The 20764-nt window shown below is 39.3% G+C and overlaps 1 protein-coding gene across 6 annotated transcripts in view; it reads right to left on the bottom strand.

Annotated features, from left to right (window-relative positions):
• RANBP6 (RAN binding protein 6) overlaps positions 1–20764 on the bottom strand; it is a 305681-nt gene that overhangs the window by 125007 nt on the left and 159910 nt on the right. For all 6 annotated transcript variants that reach the window (XM_084986188.1, XM_084986158.1, XM_084986169.1 and 3 more), the window contains one exon: positions 11256–11364. Coding sequence is in view for 3 of the 6 variants with exons in the window: in XM_084986158.1 (XP_084842284.1) it covers positions 11256–11364 (109 nt within the window). In the remaining 3 variants the exon portion in view is untranslated. The remainder of the gene's footprint in view (positions 1–11255; positions 11365–20764) is intronic.

The following is a 20764-nucleotide window of genomic DNA, read 5'->3' as shown; positions in this document are numbered from 1 at the left end:
AATCTCCCTGCAAACAAAAATCCAGGAACAATAGCTTCACTGGGGAATTCCACCAAATATATAAGAATTTATACCTATCCTTCTCAAACTCATCCTAAAGACTGAAAAGGAGGGAACATTCTCAAAGTCATTCTATGAAATCACCCAGATACCTAAACCAAAGACACTATGAAAAAAGGAAAATCACAGGCCAATATCTTTGATGAATATAGACACAAAAATTCTCAACAAAATATTAACAAACTGAGTCCAGCAATACATAAAAAAGATCATACACCTTGTCCAAGTTGCATTAATCCCAAGGCTTCAAGGATAGCTCAACATACACAAACCAATCAATGTGATATGCCACATCATAAAAGAAAAGACAAAATCCACATGATCATCTGAATGGATGCAGAAAAAGCATTTAATAAAATTCAACATCCATTCATGAAAAAAAAAACCCTCTTACCAAAGTGGGTATGGGGGGAACATATTTGAATAAAAGCTATTTATGGAGTTCCCTTTGTGACCCAGCAGGTTAAGAACCCAACATAGTGTCCATGAGGATGCCAGTTCAATCCTTGATCTTGCTCCAGAGGGTTAAGGATCAAGCATTGCCACAAGATGTGGCATAGATCATAGATCACAGATGCAGCTCAGATCTGGTATTGCCATGGCTGTGGCATAGGCCTTCAGCTGCAGCTCTGATTCCAACCCAGCCTGGGAATTTCCATATGCCACAGGTGCAGCCTTAAAAAAAAAAAAAAAATCTATTTATGACAAACTCACAGCCACAGCCAATATAATAATCATGAAAAGCTAAAAGCCTTCCTACTAAAATCTGGAACAAGTTAAGAATGCCCACTCTCACCACTTCTATTCAACATAGTATTGGAAGTCTTAGCTATGGCAATCAGATTTTTTAAGAAAGAAAGAAGGAAAGAAAGAAAGGGAGAAAGAAAGAAAGCAAGCAAGCAAGCAAGCAAGGAAGGAAGGAAGGAAGGAAGAAAGAAAGAAAGAAAGAAAGAAAGAAAGAGGGAGTTCCCGTCGTAGAGCAGTGGTTAACGAATCCGACTAGGAACCATGAGGTTGCGGGTTCGGTCCCTGCCCTTGCTCAGTGGGTTAACGATCCAGTGTTGCCGTGAGCTGTGGTGTAGGTTGCAGACGTGGCTTGGATCCCGTGTTGCTGTGGCTCTGGCGTAGGCTGGCAGCTACAGCTCTGATTCGACCCCTAGCCTGGGAACCTCCATATGCCGCGGGAGCGGCCCAAAGAAATAGTAAAAAGACAAAAAAAAAAAAAAAAAAGAAAGAAAGAGAGGAAGAAAAGAAGGAAGGAAGGAAGGAAGGACGTTCCCTTCGTGGCGCAATGGTTAATGAATCTGACTAGGAACCATGAGGTTGCGGGTTCCATCCCTTGCCTTGCTCCGTGGGTTAAGGATCCAGCATTGCTGTGAGCTGTGCTGTAGATTGCAGATGCGGCTCGGATCCTGCGTTGCTGTGGCTCTGGTGTAGGCCGGTGGCTACAGCTCTGATTCGACTCCTGGCCTAGGAACCTCCACATGCCACTGGAGCGGCCCAAGAAATGGCAAAAAGACAAAAAAAAAAAAAAAAAAAAAAAAAAAGAAAAGAAAGAAGAAAGAAAACTAAGATGATATTAAAAGTAGAAAACACACACACACACACACACACACACACAAAGGAGTTCCCGTCATGGTGCAGTGGTTAACGAATCCGACTAGGAACCATGAGGTTGTGGGTTCCGTCCCTGCCCTTGCTCAGTGGGTTAACGATCCAGCGTTGCCGTGAGGTGTGGTGTGGGTTGCAGAAGCGGCTCGGATCCAGCGTTGCTGTGGCTCTGGCGTAGGCCGGTGGCTACAGCTCTGATTAGACCCCTAGCCTGGGAACCTCCATATGCCGCGGGAGCGGCCCAAGAAATAGCAAAAAGACAAAAAAAAAAAAAAAAGTAGAACAAATGCTCAAACTAGGAAAATAAAATGCAAGCTGATATTGATGAAACAGAAATAAAAATTAATACAGAAAGAAAATTTCAATTTAAAAGTTACTCCTTGCTATACAGTGGGAAAATAAATAAATAAATAAATAAAGGAATCTAAATTAAAAAAAAAAAGTTACTCCTTTGAAAAGACTAATAAAAAAATCGTTCACAAACCTAATTCTGGCAAAAAAAAATCCTCAAAAAACACACAAAGTACACCAGATTAAGAATGATAAAGGAACAGAAAAGTCCTAAAGTCAGCAGAAGGAAGGAAATTATAAAGATCAAAGAAGAAATCAATAAAATAGAGACTCAAAAAACAATAGAGAAAATTAATAAAACCAAGAGCTGGTTCTTTGAAAAGGTGAACAAAATTGACAAACCCCTGGCCAGACTCACTAAAAAGAGGAGAGAAAGAACCCAAATAACCAAAATTAGAAATGAAAAAGGAGAAATCACAACGGATACAGCAGAAATACAAAAAACCACAAGAGAATACTATGAACAACTATACGGCAACAAGTTTGACAATCTGGAAGAAATGGACAATTTTCTAGAATCTTACAGCCTGCCAAAACTGAATCAAGTAGAAACAGACCAGCTGAACAGACCGATGACTAGAAATGAAATTGAAGAGGTCATAAAATCACTCCCTACAAATAAAAGTCCAGGACCAGATGGCTTCACAGGTGAATTTTATCAAACATATAAAGAGGAATTGGTGCCCATCCTCCTTAAACTCTTTCAAAAGGTTGAAGAAGAAGGAATACTCCCAAAGACATTCTATGATGCCACCCACCATCACCCTCATTCCAAAACCAGACAGAGATACCACCAAAAAAGAAAACTATCGGCCAATATCTTTGATGAATATAGATGCAAAAATTCTCAACAAAATCTTAGCCAACCGAATCCAACAACATATCAAAAAAATTATACACCATGACCAGGTTGGGTTCATCCCAGGTTCACAAGGATGGTTCAACATATGCAAATCAATCAGCATCATACACCACATTAACAAAAGTCAAAAATCATATGATCACCTCAATAGACGCAGAAAAAGCATTTGACAAAGTCCAACATCCATTCACGATCAAGACCCTCGCCAAAGTGGGTATAGAGGGAACATTCCTGAACATAATCAAAGCCATTTATGATAAACCCACAGCAAATATGATACTCAATGGGGAAAAACTGAAAGCCTTCTCACTCCAATCTGGAACAAGACAGGGATGCCCACTCTCACCACTGCTCTTCAACATAGTTTTGGAAGTCCTAGCCACAGCAATTAGGCAAACAAAAGAAATAAAAGGCATCCATATAGGAAGAGAAGAGATAAAACTGTCACTGTATGCAGAAGACATGATACTATACATAGAAAACCCTAAGGACTCAACCCCAAAACTACTTGAACTGATCAGTGAACTCAGCAAGTAGCAGGCTATAAGATTAACATTCAGAAGTCAGTCACATTTCTGTATACCAGCAATGAAATATTAGAAAAGGAACACAAAAATACAATACCTTTTAAAATCGCACCTCACAAAATCAAATACCTCGGAATACACCTGACCAAAGAGGTAAAGGACCCATATGCCGAGGACTATAAAACTTTAATCAAAGAAATCAAAGATGTAAAGAAATGGAAAGATGTTCCATGTTCCTGGATTGGGAAAATCAATATTGTAAAAATGGCCACACTACCCAAAGCGATCTACAGATTCAATGCAATCCCTCTCAAATTACCCAGGACATTTTTCACAGAACTAGAACAAACAATCCAAACATTTATATGGAACCACAAAAGACCCAGAATCGCCAAAGCAATCCTGAGAAACAAAAACCAAGCAGGAGGCATCACTCTCCCAGACTTCAAGAAATACTACAAAGCCACAGTCATCAAGACAGACAGACCAATGGAAGAGAATAGAGAATCCGGAAATAAACCCTGACACCTATGGTCAATTAATCTTTGACAAGGGAGGCAAGAACATAAAATGGGAAAAAGAAAGTCTATTCAGCAAGCATTGCTGGGAAACCTCGACAGCAACATGCAAAGCAATGAAACTAGAACACACCCTCACACCATGCACAAAAATAAACTCCAAATGGCTGAAAGACTTAAATATGCGACAGGACACCATCAAACTCCTAGAAGAAAACATAGGCAAAACACTCTCTGACTTCAACATCATGAATATTTTCTCAGGTCAATCTCCCAAAGCAATAGAAACTAGAGCAAAAATAAACCCATGGGACCTCATCAAACTGAAAAGCTTTTGCACAGCAAAGGAAACCCAAAAGAAAACAAAAAGACAACTTACAGAATGGGAGAAAACAGTTTCAAATGATGCAACCGACAAGGGCTTAATCTCTAGAATGTATAAACAATTTATACAACCCAACAGCAAAAAAGCCAACAACCCAATGGAAAAATGGGCAAAAGACCTGAATAGACATTTCTCCAAAGAAGATATACAGATGGCCAGCAAACACATGAAAAAATGCTCAACATCGCTGATTATAAGAGAAATGCAAATCAAAACTACCATGAGATATCACCTCACACCAGTCAGAATGGCCATCACTAATACATCCACAAATAACAAGTGCTGGAGGGGCTGTGGAGAAAAGGGAACCCTCCTGCACTGCTGGTGGGAATGTAAACTGGTACAGCCACTATGGAGAACAGTTTGGAGATACCTTAGAAATCTATACATAGAACTTCCATATGACCCCACAATCCCACTCTTGGACATCTATCCGGACAAAACTCTACTTAAAAGAGACACATGCACCCGCATGTTCATTGCAGCACTATTCACAATAGCCAGGACATGGAAACAACCCAAATGTCCATCGACAGATGATTTGATTCGGAAGAGGTGGTATATATACACAATAGAATACTACTCAGCCATAAAAAAGAATGACATCATGCCATTTGCAGCAACATGGATGGAGCTAGAGACTCTCATACTGAGTGAAATGATCCAGAAAGACAAAGACAAATACCATATGATATCACTTATAACTGGAATCTAATATCCAGCACAAATGAACACCTCCTCAGAAAAGAAAATCATGGACTTGGAGAAGAGACTTGTGGCTGCCTGATGGGAGGGGGAGGGAGTGGGAGGGATCGGGAGCTTGGGCTTATCAGACACAACTTGGAATAGATTTACAAGGAGATCCTGCTGAATAGCATTGAGAACTTTGTCTAGATACTCATGTTGCAACAGAAGAAAGGGTGGGGGGAAAAATGTAATTGTAATGTATACATGTAAGGATAACCTGACCCCCTTGCTGTACAGTGGGAAAATAAAAAAAAATAATTAAAAAAAAAAGAATGACAAAGGATAACAAAGAATTAAAGGAGTTAAAAATTATGAGAAATATTTTATGCAAATCTGTAGTAACATATTTTAAGACTAGAAAGTATTTCCATCCGCAATGGATATTGCCAGAGGACAGCTCCGGTGGCCAGGGCGTGTACACTTTTTCCCAATCAGAGAGGGACATGGCATCAGTGAATGTACATACGGAGACAGCCTCTTTGTCCCTTCTTTCAGGGCGCTGGACTGCTCAAACTTTATTGGCAACAGTGGTTGATTATACAGACAGTTTTTCACTACAGATTACATTACAGTGTTAAAAGTACATTGGTTAACTATTACATGGTATAGCAGCTGTGCATCCTGTTTTAAATCTCTATCTTAGCTAAACTTAGTGAGTACTTTGAAGAGGCCACAGACACAAGAATTTGGCATTTACAAACTTTGTTTGCAGACTGGTGCTTATCTTCAAAGCGATGTGGCAGGGAGATAGTGTAAGTAAATATAAACCAACTTAATTAAACTAGCTATCACTTAAAAGCTTTTAAAATCAAAGACAAAACTCACAGCTAGGTTTTTTGGACAATATATGGCTAACTTCTATGGACCTCATTAAAATAGGTAAACACTATGTTTTAACTAAGTTGGATTTAAATAGGGGAAAGTCCTTCAGGATGAAATTCTTATTATATTATTGTTGTAACTTTGTTAAATCACAAATCACCACAGGAAAATAAGAATAATACGTAAGTAATCAGGAAAGACTGAGGAAAATTGAATTGCAAGTGAATAACAGAAAAGACTAAGTTATCCATGGAACAATCCCCACTCAGCGACACAAAATGGAAATTACTTCCTGGGAAATTTAGTTTTCCACCTATGTCAGCAGGCGAGCCTTATTGTCTTCTGGGGCCTGTCCTCGGAATTGTGCCGTGCAGGCAGGCATCCCCTTGTTTAGGAACCTACCCTCGGAATTGTACCGTTCAGACAGGCCCCTTTTCCTGATTAGGAGACTGCCCTCGGAATTGCACCGTTCAGGCAAGCTCCCTTCCTCGGCTTCTTGTATCTTCTCAGCTCCCCACAAATGGAAATGGCTAGAACTGACCTCAGAAGTATAAACCATCAATTTCCATAGATAAGATTTGAAAGGTAACATGGCAGGCTGAATAATTATCCCCCAAAGAGGTCTGTGCACCAATTCCTGAATCTGCTAATATGTTGCTTTATGTGGTCAAGAGACTTTATAGATTATGTTTAGGATATAAAGAGATTACCCCACATTATCTGGTTGGTCCCAATGATGTAATCTCAAGGGTCTTCATATAATAGGAAGGGTGGTAGGATAAATAATAACCCCAAATATATCCAGGTCCTAATCCCTGGAGTTCGTGAATATTACCTTACACGGCAAAGAGATTTTTGCAAGTATACATAAAGGATATTGAGGAATGGTTATTCTGCATTATCTGGGTTGCTCCTAAATGTAATTAAGGTGTCCTTATAAAATGGAGATAGAGAGTTATCTGACCACAGAGGAAACCATTGTGACCAGGGAAGCAGAGATTTGAAAATGCTATACTGCTAACTGAAGATAGAGGAAAATGGCAGAACCCAAGAAATGCAGGTGGCCTCTGGAAGCTGGAAAAGACAATGAAATGAATTATTCTCTAGAGCCTTCAGAGAGAGTGCAGCTCTGATGACACCTTGATTTTAGCCCAGCGAAGTTTATTTTGCATTTCCAACCTTCAGAACTATAACAGAATTCATTTGCATTGCTTTAAGCTACTAAATTTGTGGTATTATGTTACAGTAGTAAGTAATAGGAACCTCTATAATTCAGATTATTATTAAAATCGGAGTTCCCGGCGTGGCGCAGTGGTTAACGAATCCGACTAGGAACCATGAGGTTGCAGGTTCGATCCCTGCCCTTGCTCAGTGGGTTAACGATCCAGCGTTGCCATGAGCTGTGGTGTTGGTTGCAGATGCGGCTCGGATCCCGCGTTGCTGTGGCTCTGGCGTAGGCCGGTGGCTACAGCTCAGATTCGACCCCTAGCCTGGGAACCTCCATATGCCGTGGGAGCGGCCCAAGAAATAGCTAAAAAAAACCAAAACAAAACCATTAAAACAAGGCATCAGGGTCACATGTTTCATAACTGTGCAGTAATTCTTAAATAACAGATAATTCTGAGCAATTTCAGCTCCTTTATTTTATAAAGCCAGCATAATCCTATTATTGAAACTAGATGAAGAGTAAGAAAAAGTTTCCAGGCCACTTTCACTGATGAATCTACGTATAACCATTCTAAATAAAATTTTAGTAAACAAAATTTAGCATCTAATAAAATGAATTATAAGTATTATTACTAAATTGTGTAGATTTTAGGAATATAAGTGTATGGACTAAAATCCATCATTCATAACAACAACAAATTAAAGAAGAAAAAAACCACATGATCATATGAATACTTGTTGAAAAGGTATTGATAAAATCCAGCAACCTCTCCTTATAAACGTTCTACAAAAAAAAAAAAAAAAAAAAAAAAAAAAAGAAAAAGAAAGAAAGAAAGAAGGAGTTCCCGTTGTGGCTCAGCAATAATAAACTCAACTAGGATCCGTAAGGACTCAGGTTCGATCCCTCGTCTTGCTCAATGGGTTAAGGATCCAGCATTGCTGAAAGCTGTAGTGGAGGTTGCAGACATGGCTCGGATCCTGCGTTGCTGTGGCTGTGGTGTAGGCCAACAGCTGTAGCTCTGATTTGACCCCTAGACTGGGAACTTCCATAAATTAATTAAAGCAAATATTTCTGGGAGAGAGGATAGTCCTTACAAGGGCCTAGAAATGAAAGAACCAAAGTTGAGTGTGGCTGAAGTACAGAGCAAGAGGAAAGTGAAGTATGTGATAAAACTGGTGAGCAAGGCCCAGTCTAGATCAGGTAGAATCTGGAAGCCATATCAAGGATCTTGAATTTTATCCCACATGCAATGTGAAGACATTGGTGAGTTTTAAGCAGGAGAATTGTGTTCATTTGTTTCCCTTACCTGCAAATCCTGCCTTGATCCTGCCTAAATGAAAGCAGCTGTCATCACAATTGCAGGCAACATATTTCTTGGAATAATGTGTTCTGTATATTTACATCAATTATGTAAATGATTATTTCTTTCAGTTCACGTCTCCTAATCAGCAACCTAAGTCTCTAAACCAACCTAAGTCTTCTTTTTCATGCCTCCGAGTAAAACTGCAGAGTAATTTCTTGAAATCTTTAACTTTCCTTTTTTCCATTTTCTATTGGCAAGCTGAATGGAGAAGAAGGCTACATTTCTTAGTATCCAGAAATTAGGGGGTTACTGTGTGTACTTCATCCTGAAAGGCTGAAATTAATCAACCTGATAAAGATGGGGATTTCCTGATTTTTGTTCTGTTTATATTGGAATATCCTTTTGTTTTATCTAAAATGTTCTTTCGAAACAAAGACTTGGCAAGAAGCTTTAGTAGGTTTTCTGATCACTCTTCCATTTCCTATGCCCCCAAAGGAGGGGCAGTGAAGATTCCACAGTTCTATGAAAAGAACACAAGTTTGGGAATTAGGCAGACTTGGGCTTAAATACGAGCTTCACTACTAACCAGATATGTGACCTCTGCCTTAATTTTTAATGCCTGTGTAATAAGAATTTCACTGGCTTTCCAGTGTCAATTAATTAAAATAATGTGTAAAGCACTAGGTATATAGTAGGTACCCGATAAGTGGAAGTTATGATGATATTTATTATAGAGGCTAAACTAGACAGAAGAAAGGAGTAGGCCCAGAAAACATTCCTTGAGAGGAAGAAAGAAAAGAAAGAAGAAGTAGACAGAGTTGGAAGAGAATATCATGGCTTTTTATTCACTTCTGAAGGAAACAGGAAGGGAGAGTGAGGATGGGAGGGTTACTTGGGCAGTTGTCCTGGATGGAGAGGGTATCAAAAAGGTGCATCAGGTCAAAGAAAGGAGGTAAAAGTTCATAAAAACTTCTATTGGCATTCAAACAAAAATTCCTAAGGAAAAAATTCCATTTAGAGATGGGGCTACAATTCTCAGGGAGGTGGAATGGATACCATTATGGACTCAGGATGGAGGGAAAACACTGGAGAAAGTACCTGGCAATGGGGACTGTAAGGCAAGCTGGCATTGTCTCTATGTTTGCTTGGTTTATTTTCTGCCCAAGAACCAATTCCATATCTTTGAGTGATAGCTCCCTATTTAACTTGGGGAAAATTACCTTTCCCAATGAGGTTGCCATCCTTTCTAAGATTAACCAACTTGGTTCTCTTTGCTTGAACTTTGAATCTTCAGTAGAGAATTAAAAATTAAAAATGCATAGAGTGAATTCTTCTAAGCAGGAGTATCTTGCAGCTTTTCTGTCCTCATCCTGCCCCCATCAGTCCCTGTTTCCCAAATCCATTGTTTTCTAAAGTGGATTCTCCAGGTTTCCCTTCAATATACTTCCAATGAATCCCTTATCTGCTTAAGTACCTAAAAGATGGAAATCCACTTGCTCAGCAATGGCACTGAATCACAACACAATTTATGAGAAAAGAGGCCTCTAAAACTAAGGGGATGATGGGAATCAAAACTATGATGTCACCCTTTGTGAAAACTGATGTTTAGTTTCATTCTTGCCCTTTGGCATTCTCCCTTGCAGGGTGCTAGAAATATGCAAACTAGATTTTCCAGGTTTCCTTGCCAGGCAGTTTCCAATGCGATCTCTTGAAGACTGGGCAAAGAGAAAGATAGAAGACATCTTTTCTATTTTGTGCCTTTGGATCTATCAGTGAAAACAGGCAACCATAAGCTCCAGAAGTTCTGATAATGAGTCCAGTAAGCATCAGTGGGACTGTGGGCTCCCGAGTTCTTGAAGTTTCAGTAAGAGTGCAAACTCTCAGCTTCCTTTGAATTTATTCCTTCTATTTGAAATATCCAGAGTAATTCTGCTTTTCTGACTGGGCACAGATAGATAACTGAGAGATTTAATCTTCAGCTTTTGGTGGGAATGTTAACACACAAGTAGAATCAGTAAGGTGTAGTGCAGTCAGACAGTCCTGTGTTTAAACCTGGCTCCATCACCTAGTAGCAGTGTTATCTTGGGCAAGTAATTTAACTTAAACATGTCTCAGTTTCCTTATCTGTAAAATGGGGATGACAGGATTCCTCATTGGGACATTATGTAGATTAAATGACATAATGTGTGTACCTGGCACTTAGTAGGGATTAAACAAATTTTAGCTTCCCGCCTACACCTCTTTCAGCACTTGTGATGCATGATACGGGCACATGATCATAGATGTATTCCAGAAATTTTTGCTTCATCCAAGCTTATCTCAAGGACAAAGATACAATGGAAATGGACTATAAGAGGAAGTCAGATATGGAGGGGAAACTGACTAATTGCTGACAGGAAATATTAAGCAGGATTTCCAGAAATGTTACTTTCCAGAATATGATGCAAAATAAAAGTTTGAACCCTCACTTCATAACAGCTTAATTTAAATCATAAACATAGGCCTGTACTCAGAAAAATAATGACCTTATATAAGCATGGGAATTAGATATTCATCTTGCAGAGAAAAATTGGCTGCTAATCATACTGTGAATATTCTCATAATCTCACTTGGAAAGTAGGATCAATTGTTTTTTACTTATATAGAAATTTCACATTTCTTATCATTTAGTATGAGTCATCATGAATGTTAACAGAGAAAATATGCCTTTTCACACAAGGCCCAATTAACTCTTTGAAGCACTGGCTCTCAAGAGTGAAGTATTTGAAGCAAATCCAAAAGAGAAATAAAAATGATCATAACAGAGGCCTGTTATCATGAGGAAATATAAAGGATTAAAGATGTTCAGGTTTGAATAAATTATCAGATATTCGTACTAGATGATGCTTTAAAGATCCTTACCTTTGGAGTTCCTTGGTGACTCAGTGGATTAAGGATTTGGTTTCCACCATTGTGGCTTGGACTTCTGCTGTGGCATGGGTTTGATCTTGGGTTCAGGAACTTCCACGTACTACAGGAATGGCCAAAGAGAGAGAGAAAGAGATAAAGGTCCTCATCTTTAATCTTATTTTGGAATGAGGAAACCTAAGATCAGAGAAGAAGGGAACTGCTCCCAAATCACACATAGATTTGAAGGCAGAAATGTAACTATGTTTCCTAAATTTGGGAAGAGGCTCCAAATGTGCTACCTTTTGCTTATCTTCTGGAATGGTTTTGGCCAGAGCCTTTAGCTTCTAAGGGTGGGACTAGAAGATAATCACAGTTATCCACCTTCTCAGGGCCTGCAGGTATTAGAATTTTTTTTTTTTTTTTTTTTTTTTTTTTTTAACCATCAATCAGGAGAGCTCATCCTTTCTCTCAGTGAGAGCACTAGCTGGCCATTACCTGCAGGGCCACCATTCCTGGGTACACTAACTCCAGGAGTAGGGCAGGCACCACATAGCGCCATCTGGGCCAACTCTACTCAGATCTTTGGCTCTGGGGAGCACCAGTGGTAATCTTGTGTTTTTGACTAGGAGGGTCACCCCCACATAAAAACATGCCACTCTTTGCCACTGATGTTTCAATCTAGTGTTGAATGGACACTTGCTTTCAAATATATCCTCCAATATATTTTCATCATAATCTTTATAACAATTATAACTATAAATGACCCAAAAGACCTCAATTCTGAAGAATGCACATAAAATGAATAGTGATTCCTCCTTTTGTTCTTGTCATGGAACAGAGACTGGCCCAGAAAGCATGTCCCTTGATGTCCAATCTTACATTCTTTCTGGTTTCTCCAAAATACCAAACAATAGCATTAAAAAGTATTAAGATATAGTACCCTACATGAGTTTTATAAGAAAATTTTATTCTCCCCTGAAAATAAAGTTGTAATAAGTGATTTAATTTCCAGGAGGCACAGCCAAAGGACTTAAATATTTGAATATTACACTAATAGTTACTAAGGACGTCATAGAGTTGCTCTTTCTTCTAGAGAGCTTAAAGAATAAGCTTGACCATATGAGGGATGAAAATATAGTCAGAAATTAATTTTAGCTCACACTGTCCTTTGAATGTGCTCACAAGTGATGCTGAGAAGTCATCCCCACAGGATCCTGGCCAAGAGGAATGAAAGGAGATAGAGCACTGACAGTTAGCTTAAGAAATCAGATTTTTGAGTTGTTGATGTTTTTATTTTTAACCACTCAGCTTTTTTTAAAAATGAGAGCTTTACTGAAATATGATGTACATATATAAAATTTACTCACTTAAAACTATACAAAAATATATATATGCACCCCAGTGTTCATTGCAGCACTATTTACAATAGCCAAGACAGAGAAGCAACCTAAATGTCCATCAACAGAGTATTGGATAAAAAAGATGTGATACATATATACAATGGACTTAGCCATAAAAAAGAATGAAACAATGCCATTTGCAGCAACATGGATGGACCTAGAAATTATCACACTTAGTGAAATGTCAGTAAAAGAAAGATAAATATCATATGAGATCACTAATATGTGGGATCTGATAAAAAATAGGATACAAAAGAACTTAAAAAACAGAAACAGACTCAAAGATTTTGAAACCAAGTTCATGGTTACCAAAGGGGAAATGTGGGTCTGGAGGGATTAAAAGGAAGTTGAGACTGGTAGGTACTTGGGCCTCATTAACATTCCACAGTGCTGGTGTAATGTAATCAACCCTCAACCCAGCACCTAAGTCTCAGGCCACAGCCCCCTTCCTTAGAAGAGCAAAGTTAGCTGATAAGGAGGACTACAGATGCTACAAGGTTACCCATCTAATTACCTCTTTGGTGTTGGCATAAGCTGCCTGCTTGAAGTCAGGAAATACGGCCCTTACCATAAATCATTATTATTAACCTAAACATATTACTAGTTAAGGTTTGAAGTAATTTAACCGCCACTTTGCTTTTGCACCCCTACTTATGTATGCGCACCCCCTCCCAATCTGGATGTAAGTTTGCCTTTATAAACTCGGTCTGTTTCTTTGTTCGGGGTTTCACACTCAAGCTGCTTTTAGGCAGTGTGTGGCCCTGGCCAGTAATAAAGACTCCTAATTTGTTTCTTCTCAGTTGGAATGGTCTCTGTTCTTTCACGGCACAACACACTGCTATATGCAAAATACAAAGGTAACAAGGACCTACTGTCTAGCACAGAGTAATCTACTCAATGCTGCATAATAACCTATATGGGAAAATAATCTGAAAAGGAACATACATACCTATATGTGTAAATGATTTACTTTGCTGTATATCTGAAACTAACACAACTTTCTAAGTCAACTCTACTCCAATAAAATTTATTTTTTACAGCTGGGATCTGCAACCTTACATTTCCAAGGTGTCCTCTTGTAACAACAGAAAGGAAACAACAGGTATAATGACCAATAGCTCCTGTTAATTATGTGTTAATAACATATCAAGCATTAAAATTTACTTAGATAAAGCTACACTCCTCATTCAACAGTATTGGTATCAACCTATACCCCAAACCTCTGTCTAATCTTTTCTTTCTTCCTGTCTCTATAATAGGTACTTAACATGCCCAGCCATAAGACCACCTAGTGCTTATCACCCCTAACCAGCAGGAATTAGCTACAGAAGAGAGAATTGCCCCCCCCCCATTCCATGTAACAAAATGCTGGAATGGTAGGTTCCCAGGGGGATGGTGACAGAACCCCCTACCCCCACCCCCACCCCTGCCAATGTGGCTGTTGGCAATGTGAGTTGGCAATGAAAAACAATGGGCTGCATAAAACAACTTCCTGCATAGAGGAACCACCTACAAAGATTAACTGCTCTCTGTAGGTCAATTCCTTATGCAACAATTGATCAGTCATGGGACTGAAGTGGGACCACTTCCCTGAATTGTGTTACCTTCCCCTCCTTCTTTTTTTACTGTTCCTGCCATAAATTCCTGCCATAGATTCCCACCAGGGATCCTTTACAAGCCTAAAATCTCCTCACAATCACTGCTGGTGCCAACTTGAGCTCAGCCCATCCATTCTGCAGGCCTTAATAAATCTCTCTTGCTTTGCCCAAAAAAAAAAAAAAAAAAAAGTTTTTAAAAAACTGGAAAAAATGTACAAATCAGTGGTTTACAAAACATTCACAGAGTTGTGGGACTATCACTACACTCAAATTTCAGAACATTTTCATGACTTCAAATGAAACCCTTTGAGGTATCATTGGATACTTTGTATCCATTAGTAGTTACTCCCCATTCCTTTCCTCATCCCAGCCCAGACACTGGCAACCACTAATCTACTTATTATCTCCATGGAATTACCTATTCTAGATCTTTCAAATAAATGGATTCATGCAAAAATCACTAATATGTGGCCTTTTGTATCTTGTTTTTTTCACTTAACATAATGTTTTCAAGGTTCATCCATGTTATGGCAGTATTTTATTCCTTTATAATGCTAAATAATATTCCATTATATAGCTATACCACATTTTGTTTATCATTCACTAGTTGATGGACATGTATGTTGTCCCCCCCCTTTGCTATTATCAGTATGAATGTTCATGCACAAGTTTTTTCATGAACAGTGTTTTCACATTTCTTGAGTATATGTACCTGGGAGTGGAATTCCTAAGCCACATGGAAACTCTATGATTAATCTTTTGAGGAATTTCCAGCTGTTTTTCAAAGTGGTTGCACAATTTTACACTCCTACCAATAGGATCTGAGGATTCCAACTCTCCACATTCCTTCCAACACTTGCTATTATCTCTCTTTTTTTAGCCATTTTAGTGTTTAGGAAGTGGTACCTGATGGTTTTGATTGCATTTCCTGATGGATAATAATGTTGAATATTTTCATGTGTTTATTGGCCACTTCTTTATATTTTTGGAAAACTGTCTTTATTGCAGTGTGGTACTGGTACAAACCCAGACATACAAACCAATGGAACAGAATAAAGAGCCCATAAATAAACCCAGATACCTCTGGTCAATTATTCTTTAAAAAAGGAGGCAAGAATATAAAAATAATTATATTTTTATATAATATAAAAAAAAAGACAGTCTCTTTAGCAAGTGGCAAAACTGGACAGCTTCATGTAAATCAATGAAACTAGAATACACCCTCACACCATGCACAAAAATAAACTCTAAATGGCTTAAAGATTTAAACATAAGATACCATAAAACTCCTAGAATAGAATGTAGGCAAAACATTCCCTGACATCAACTGTACAAATGTTTTCTTAGGTCAGTCTCACTAGGCAACAGAAAAGAAACAAACTCATGGACATGGAGAACAGACTCGTGGTTGCCAAGGAGGAGGGGGAGGGAGTGGGGTGGACTGGGAGTTGGGGGTTGATAGATGCAAACTACTGCATTTGGAGTGGATAAGCAATAAGGTCCTACATATAAGGACAGGGAACAATATCCAATCACTTGTGATGGAACAAAACAGAGGATAATGTGAGAAAAAGAATGTGTGTATATGTATAACTGGGTCATTTTGCTGTACAGCAGAAATTGACAGAACATTGTAAATCAACTATAATAAAAATTCAAAAAAATAAAAATTGTCTTTTTGAAAGATAGTTTGCTGTACATGCATCCTGATTGACAATAATTTTTTTCTTTCAGTACTTTTAAAATGTGATCCCATTGCTTTCTGGCATCCATTATTTCTTAAGAGAATTCGGCTATTAACCTAACTGGCATCTGCTACATATAATCAGTTGTTTTTCTGTTTTCTTTTAAGATTTTTTTTTTGGCTTACCACACTTTTGATACATTTGTATGTACCTCTGTATCTATCCTACTTGGCGTTCACTGAGCTTCTTGGATGTGTAAATTAAAGCTTTTCATGAAATTTGGGTTAGAGGAAGATGGAGGAGTAACAGGACATGAAGCTAACCTACTCCCACAAATACAATGAAAATACATTGACGTGTGGAACTATTCACACAGAAAATTTGTTAAAAACTGACAAAAGACCTCATGATTATGACACAGCAAGAAAAACTTCATGAAAACAGATTGGACAAAAGAAGAAAGAATGAAAAGAAGCAAAAGGAAGCAAGATGGGACCTACATCCCTAGGAGGGGTCTGGAAAGAAGAAAAGCTTCTGCACCCTGGGGAGTTCCCCCATCAGCGAGGAGATCAGCCAAAACAGAGGAGGAATTCTAGACAATCAGTGTGAATCAGTTAAAACAGAAACAATCCTCCACAAATGGTCAGTGCTATGGGCAACCGTATGCAGGTGTTGAGATCAAACTCAAAGAAGGAACTGGGGGTGGCTACATGGGAAACAGCCTGGAGGGACTAGAGTATAGGGTGACCACAACTGAAGGCATGTAAGTGGAGGCAACCCAGGCAGGCTCAGAGGCTAGATGCTACTGTTTGCGGATGCTGGAAGGAAGGGGCAGGATCCATTACAGCCTTGTTCCCTGTATGTGCTTTCTCAAGCTGCAGGGCACTGTCTGCTTCAGCTCTGGGAGCCACTCGGTAGCAGCTGCCCAGCAACAGCTGGGAAGCAGCCCTGCCCTTAGGGCTACAGAATTCTTGGAGCAGGTGGAGTAACTGCTGGTGGGAACAGCACAAGCTCCCAGCTCCTACTGGTGGCCTCCATGCTAGCAGCACCTGACCTCTGCCAGAAGAGCTGCCAGCAGTTGCAACCATTCCCTGCAAGAGCAATAATCTGCCTGGCCAGGGAAAACACAAGTGCTGTGGCTCTGCCCAGTGGCTCCACAGGGGCTCGTACTAGCAACAAGGTTTCCAAAAGAGCCAAGAGAATGCCACCAGTGCCCATTTCCCACAGGAGCTGTAAACTGCCTGATCAGGAAAAGCCAAGCTCCACAGCTCTGACCAGTGGCCCTACAGGAGCTTGCACTAGTGGCACCTTACCTGTGCCAAAAAGAGCCAAAAGAGGGTGGCCAGTGCAAGTTCCCTGCCAGAGCTGCAGGCTTCCTGGCTGGAGAAAAGCACAAGCTTCAGGGCCCCTGCCAGTGGCCCCAAGGAAACCTATATCAATGGCACTCATTCCACACCAAGGGAGCCATATGAAGCCCATTAGTCCATATTCTGATCTGCAGTGGCTACAGAGAGCATTGCTACCAGCAGCCAGGTGGGGGTAAGAAATGGAAGATGTACACATGCTGCAGCTACAGAGAGTCTTTTAGCAACAGTTAGGTAAAAGCCCCTGCCCTTGGGCCTGTAGAGAGAGACTGCTAGAGTGGCCAACCAAGGGGAGTGATGGCATAATGGCAGCACCTTCCCTTACAGCTACAGAGAGCAGTCCCTAGAGACTTTTCAGTAAAGGGAGGGATGGCAGGAGCAACTGATGACATTGCAAGCTATGGAAATAGTCCTGAGAAATACGTGGTAGCAGGAGGGGTTGTAGGAGACACTGTTGCCCCCATGTGCTACAAAAGTGATCCTGTGAGCTGTGAATCACTGCCACCTACCTCACAGGCCCCATCCCTAGCAGTCACCCAGCTCCAGGAGAAGGAATTTAATACCACTGCTCCCAACACATGCTCTGGGTACATGTGAACCCCTACCACCACTGAGAACTCCAGGACTGGGCACCTGCTGCTACATACCTACTGTCAAAGGGATGACAAACAGAAAGGCAGACATTATGAGATGACAAAGAAGTGGCTTTCAGACAAAGGGCCAAGATGAAAACACACAAAACCACTATAGGATGAGGAGATGGGGAAACTACCTGAAAAAGAATTCAGAGTGATGATAGTAAAGATGATCCAAGATCTTGGAAGACAAATGGAGACACAGATTGAGAACTTAAAAGAAATGTTTGACGAAGAGCTAGAGGATTTAAAGAGCAAGAAGAATAGCACAATATCTGAAATCAAAAATACTCTAGAAGGAACCAATAGCAAGTTAACGGAGGCAGAAGAATGCATAAGTGAGGTGGAAGACAGAGTAGTGGAAATCACTGCCACAGAAAAAGAATAAAGAAAAAAGAATGAAAAGAAATGAGGAGAGTCTAAGAGACCTCTGGGACAATATTAAATGTACCAGCATTCACATCATAGGACTTTCCTAAGGAGAATAGAGAGAAAAAGAGCCAGGGAAAATATGTGAAGAAATTATAGCAGAAAATTTCCCTACCATGGAAAAGGAAACACTCGCTCAAGTTGAGGATGCACGGACAAGTCCATACAAAATAAATCCAAGGAAAAACAGAGTGATACACATACTAATCAAACTGACAAAAATTAAATACAAAGAAAAAATACTAAAAGCCACTAGGGAAAAGCAACAAATCATATATAAGGGAAACCCCATAAGTATAACAGCTAATTTTTCAATAGAAACACTACAAGACAGAAGGAAGTGGCAAGATATATCTGAGGTGATGAAGAGCAGGAACCTAGAACCAAGAATAATCTACCTAGCAAAGCTCTCATGACGGAGAAATCAAAAGTTCTACAGACAAGCCAAAGCTAAGAGAATTCAGCATCTCCATATCAGCTCTACATCAACTACTAAAGGAACTTCTCTAAATAGAAAAGGAAAAGCCAAAATTAGAAACAAGAATACTAAACATGAAAAAGCTCACTGGTAAAGGCAAAGATAACATAAAAATAGGGAATCACTTATTGACAAATATAATATCAAAACTAGCAAGCATGAGAAGAGGAGAGGACAAAGGCAGAACATTGATAATGCATTTGAAATTAAGAGGCCAGCAACCAGAAACAATTCTGCACACATATAGATAGTTATATCAAAATATAATGGGAACCCCAAATCAAATAGCTATAATGGTCACACATGAGAAAAAAAAAAACATAACATTAAAGATGGTCAGCAAATCACAAAAGACAACAAAAAGAGGAAGGGAAGAAAAAAGACCCAAAATGGTGGAGTTTCCACTGTGGCTCGGTGGTAATGAACCTGGCTAGTATCCGTAAGAATGCAGGTTCCATCCCTGGCCTCACTCAATGGGTTAAGAATCCAGCATTTCTGTGAACTGTGGTGTATGTAGCTCATAGATGTGGCTTGGATCTGGCAATGCTGTGGCTGTGGTGTAGGCCAGCAGCTACAGCTCCGATTTGACCCCTAGCCTGAGAACTTTCATATGCTGTAGGCGCAGCACCCCCCCCAAAAAAAAAGAGAGACCAAAAATAGCAATGTAAAGAAATTAAAAAAGTGACAAGCACATACTTATCCATAATTACATTGAATGTTAATGGATTAAATGCTCCAACTAAAAGAGACAGACTGGCTGAATGGATATAAAAACAAGACCCATATATTGGCTGCTTGCAAGAGACCCACTTCAGATCTAAGGACACACACAGAAATAACGTGAGGGGATGGAAGAAAATATTACATGCAAATAGAAATTATGCAAAAGCAGGAGTAGCAATACTCATATCAAATATATTTGAAAATAAAGAAGGTCACAAGAGACAAAGAAGGACATTACATAATGATTAAAGTATCAATCCAAGAAAAATACACAAAAACTGTAAATATATATGCACCCAACATAGGAGAACCATAACAAATAAGGCAACTACTAACAGCCAAAAAAAGAGAAATCAACAGTAACATAATAATAGTGTGGGACTTTAATACCCTATTTACATCAAATGGACAGATCATCCAGAAAGAAAATCAACAAGGAAACACAGGCCTTAAATGATACACTAGACCAAATAGACTTAGCTAATATCTATAGAACTTTTCACCCCAAAGCAAAAGAATATACTTTCTTCTCAAGTTCACATGGAATATTATCCAAGATAGATCACATCTTGGGCCACAGATCAAGCCTTGGTAAATTTTTAAAAATTGAAATTATTTCAAGCATTTTCTCTGATGACAGTGCTGAGACTAGAAAACAACTACAATAAAAACAAACAAACAAACAAACAAAAAAACAAACTTGAACTTGGTGTTCTCTTTGTGGCACAGCAGAAACGAATCCAATTAGGAACCATGAGGTTGTGGGTTCGATCCCTGGCCCTGCTCAGTGGGTTAAGGATCCGCCATTGCCATGAGCTGTGGTATAGGTTGCATATGCAGCTTGGATTTGGCCAGCAGTTGTAGCTCCAATTTAACCCCTAGCCTGGGAACCTCTATATGTCATGCGCGCAGCCCCAGAAAAAAACAAAACAAAACAAAAAAACAGTAAAAAAAAAAAAAAAAAAAAAACCACAAACTCCTTGAAGCTAAACAATATGCTACTAGACAACCAATGGATCATCGAAGAAATCAAAGAGAAGTTAAAAGATACTCAAAGACAAATAATGATGAAGATAAAACAATCTAAAACCTATGGGACACAGTAAAAGTGGTTCAGAGAAGGAAGTTTATAGCAATAAAATCTTTTCTGAGGAAAGAAGAAAAATCTAAAATAACCTAGCCTTAAACCTTAAACATCTAGAGAAGGAA

This window comes from Sus scrofa, chromosome 1 (genome assembly GCF_054392235.1).
Source record: "Sus scrofa isolate SSC_HxYL_T2T_F1_AM1 chromosome 1, Sscrofa_HxYL_maternal_Yorkshire_Landrace_v2.0, whole genome shotgun sequence".
In the NCBI taxonomy this organism is placed as follows: Eukaryota; Metazoa; Chordata; class Mammalia; order Artiodactyla; family Suidae; genus Sus; species Sus scrofa.
Note: the sequence above shows the minus strand (reverse complement) of the source record. Positions and strands in the feature narration are given on the sequence as shown.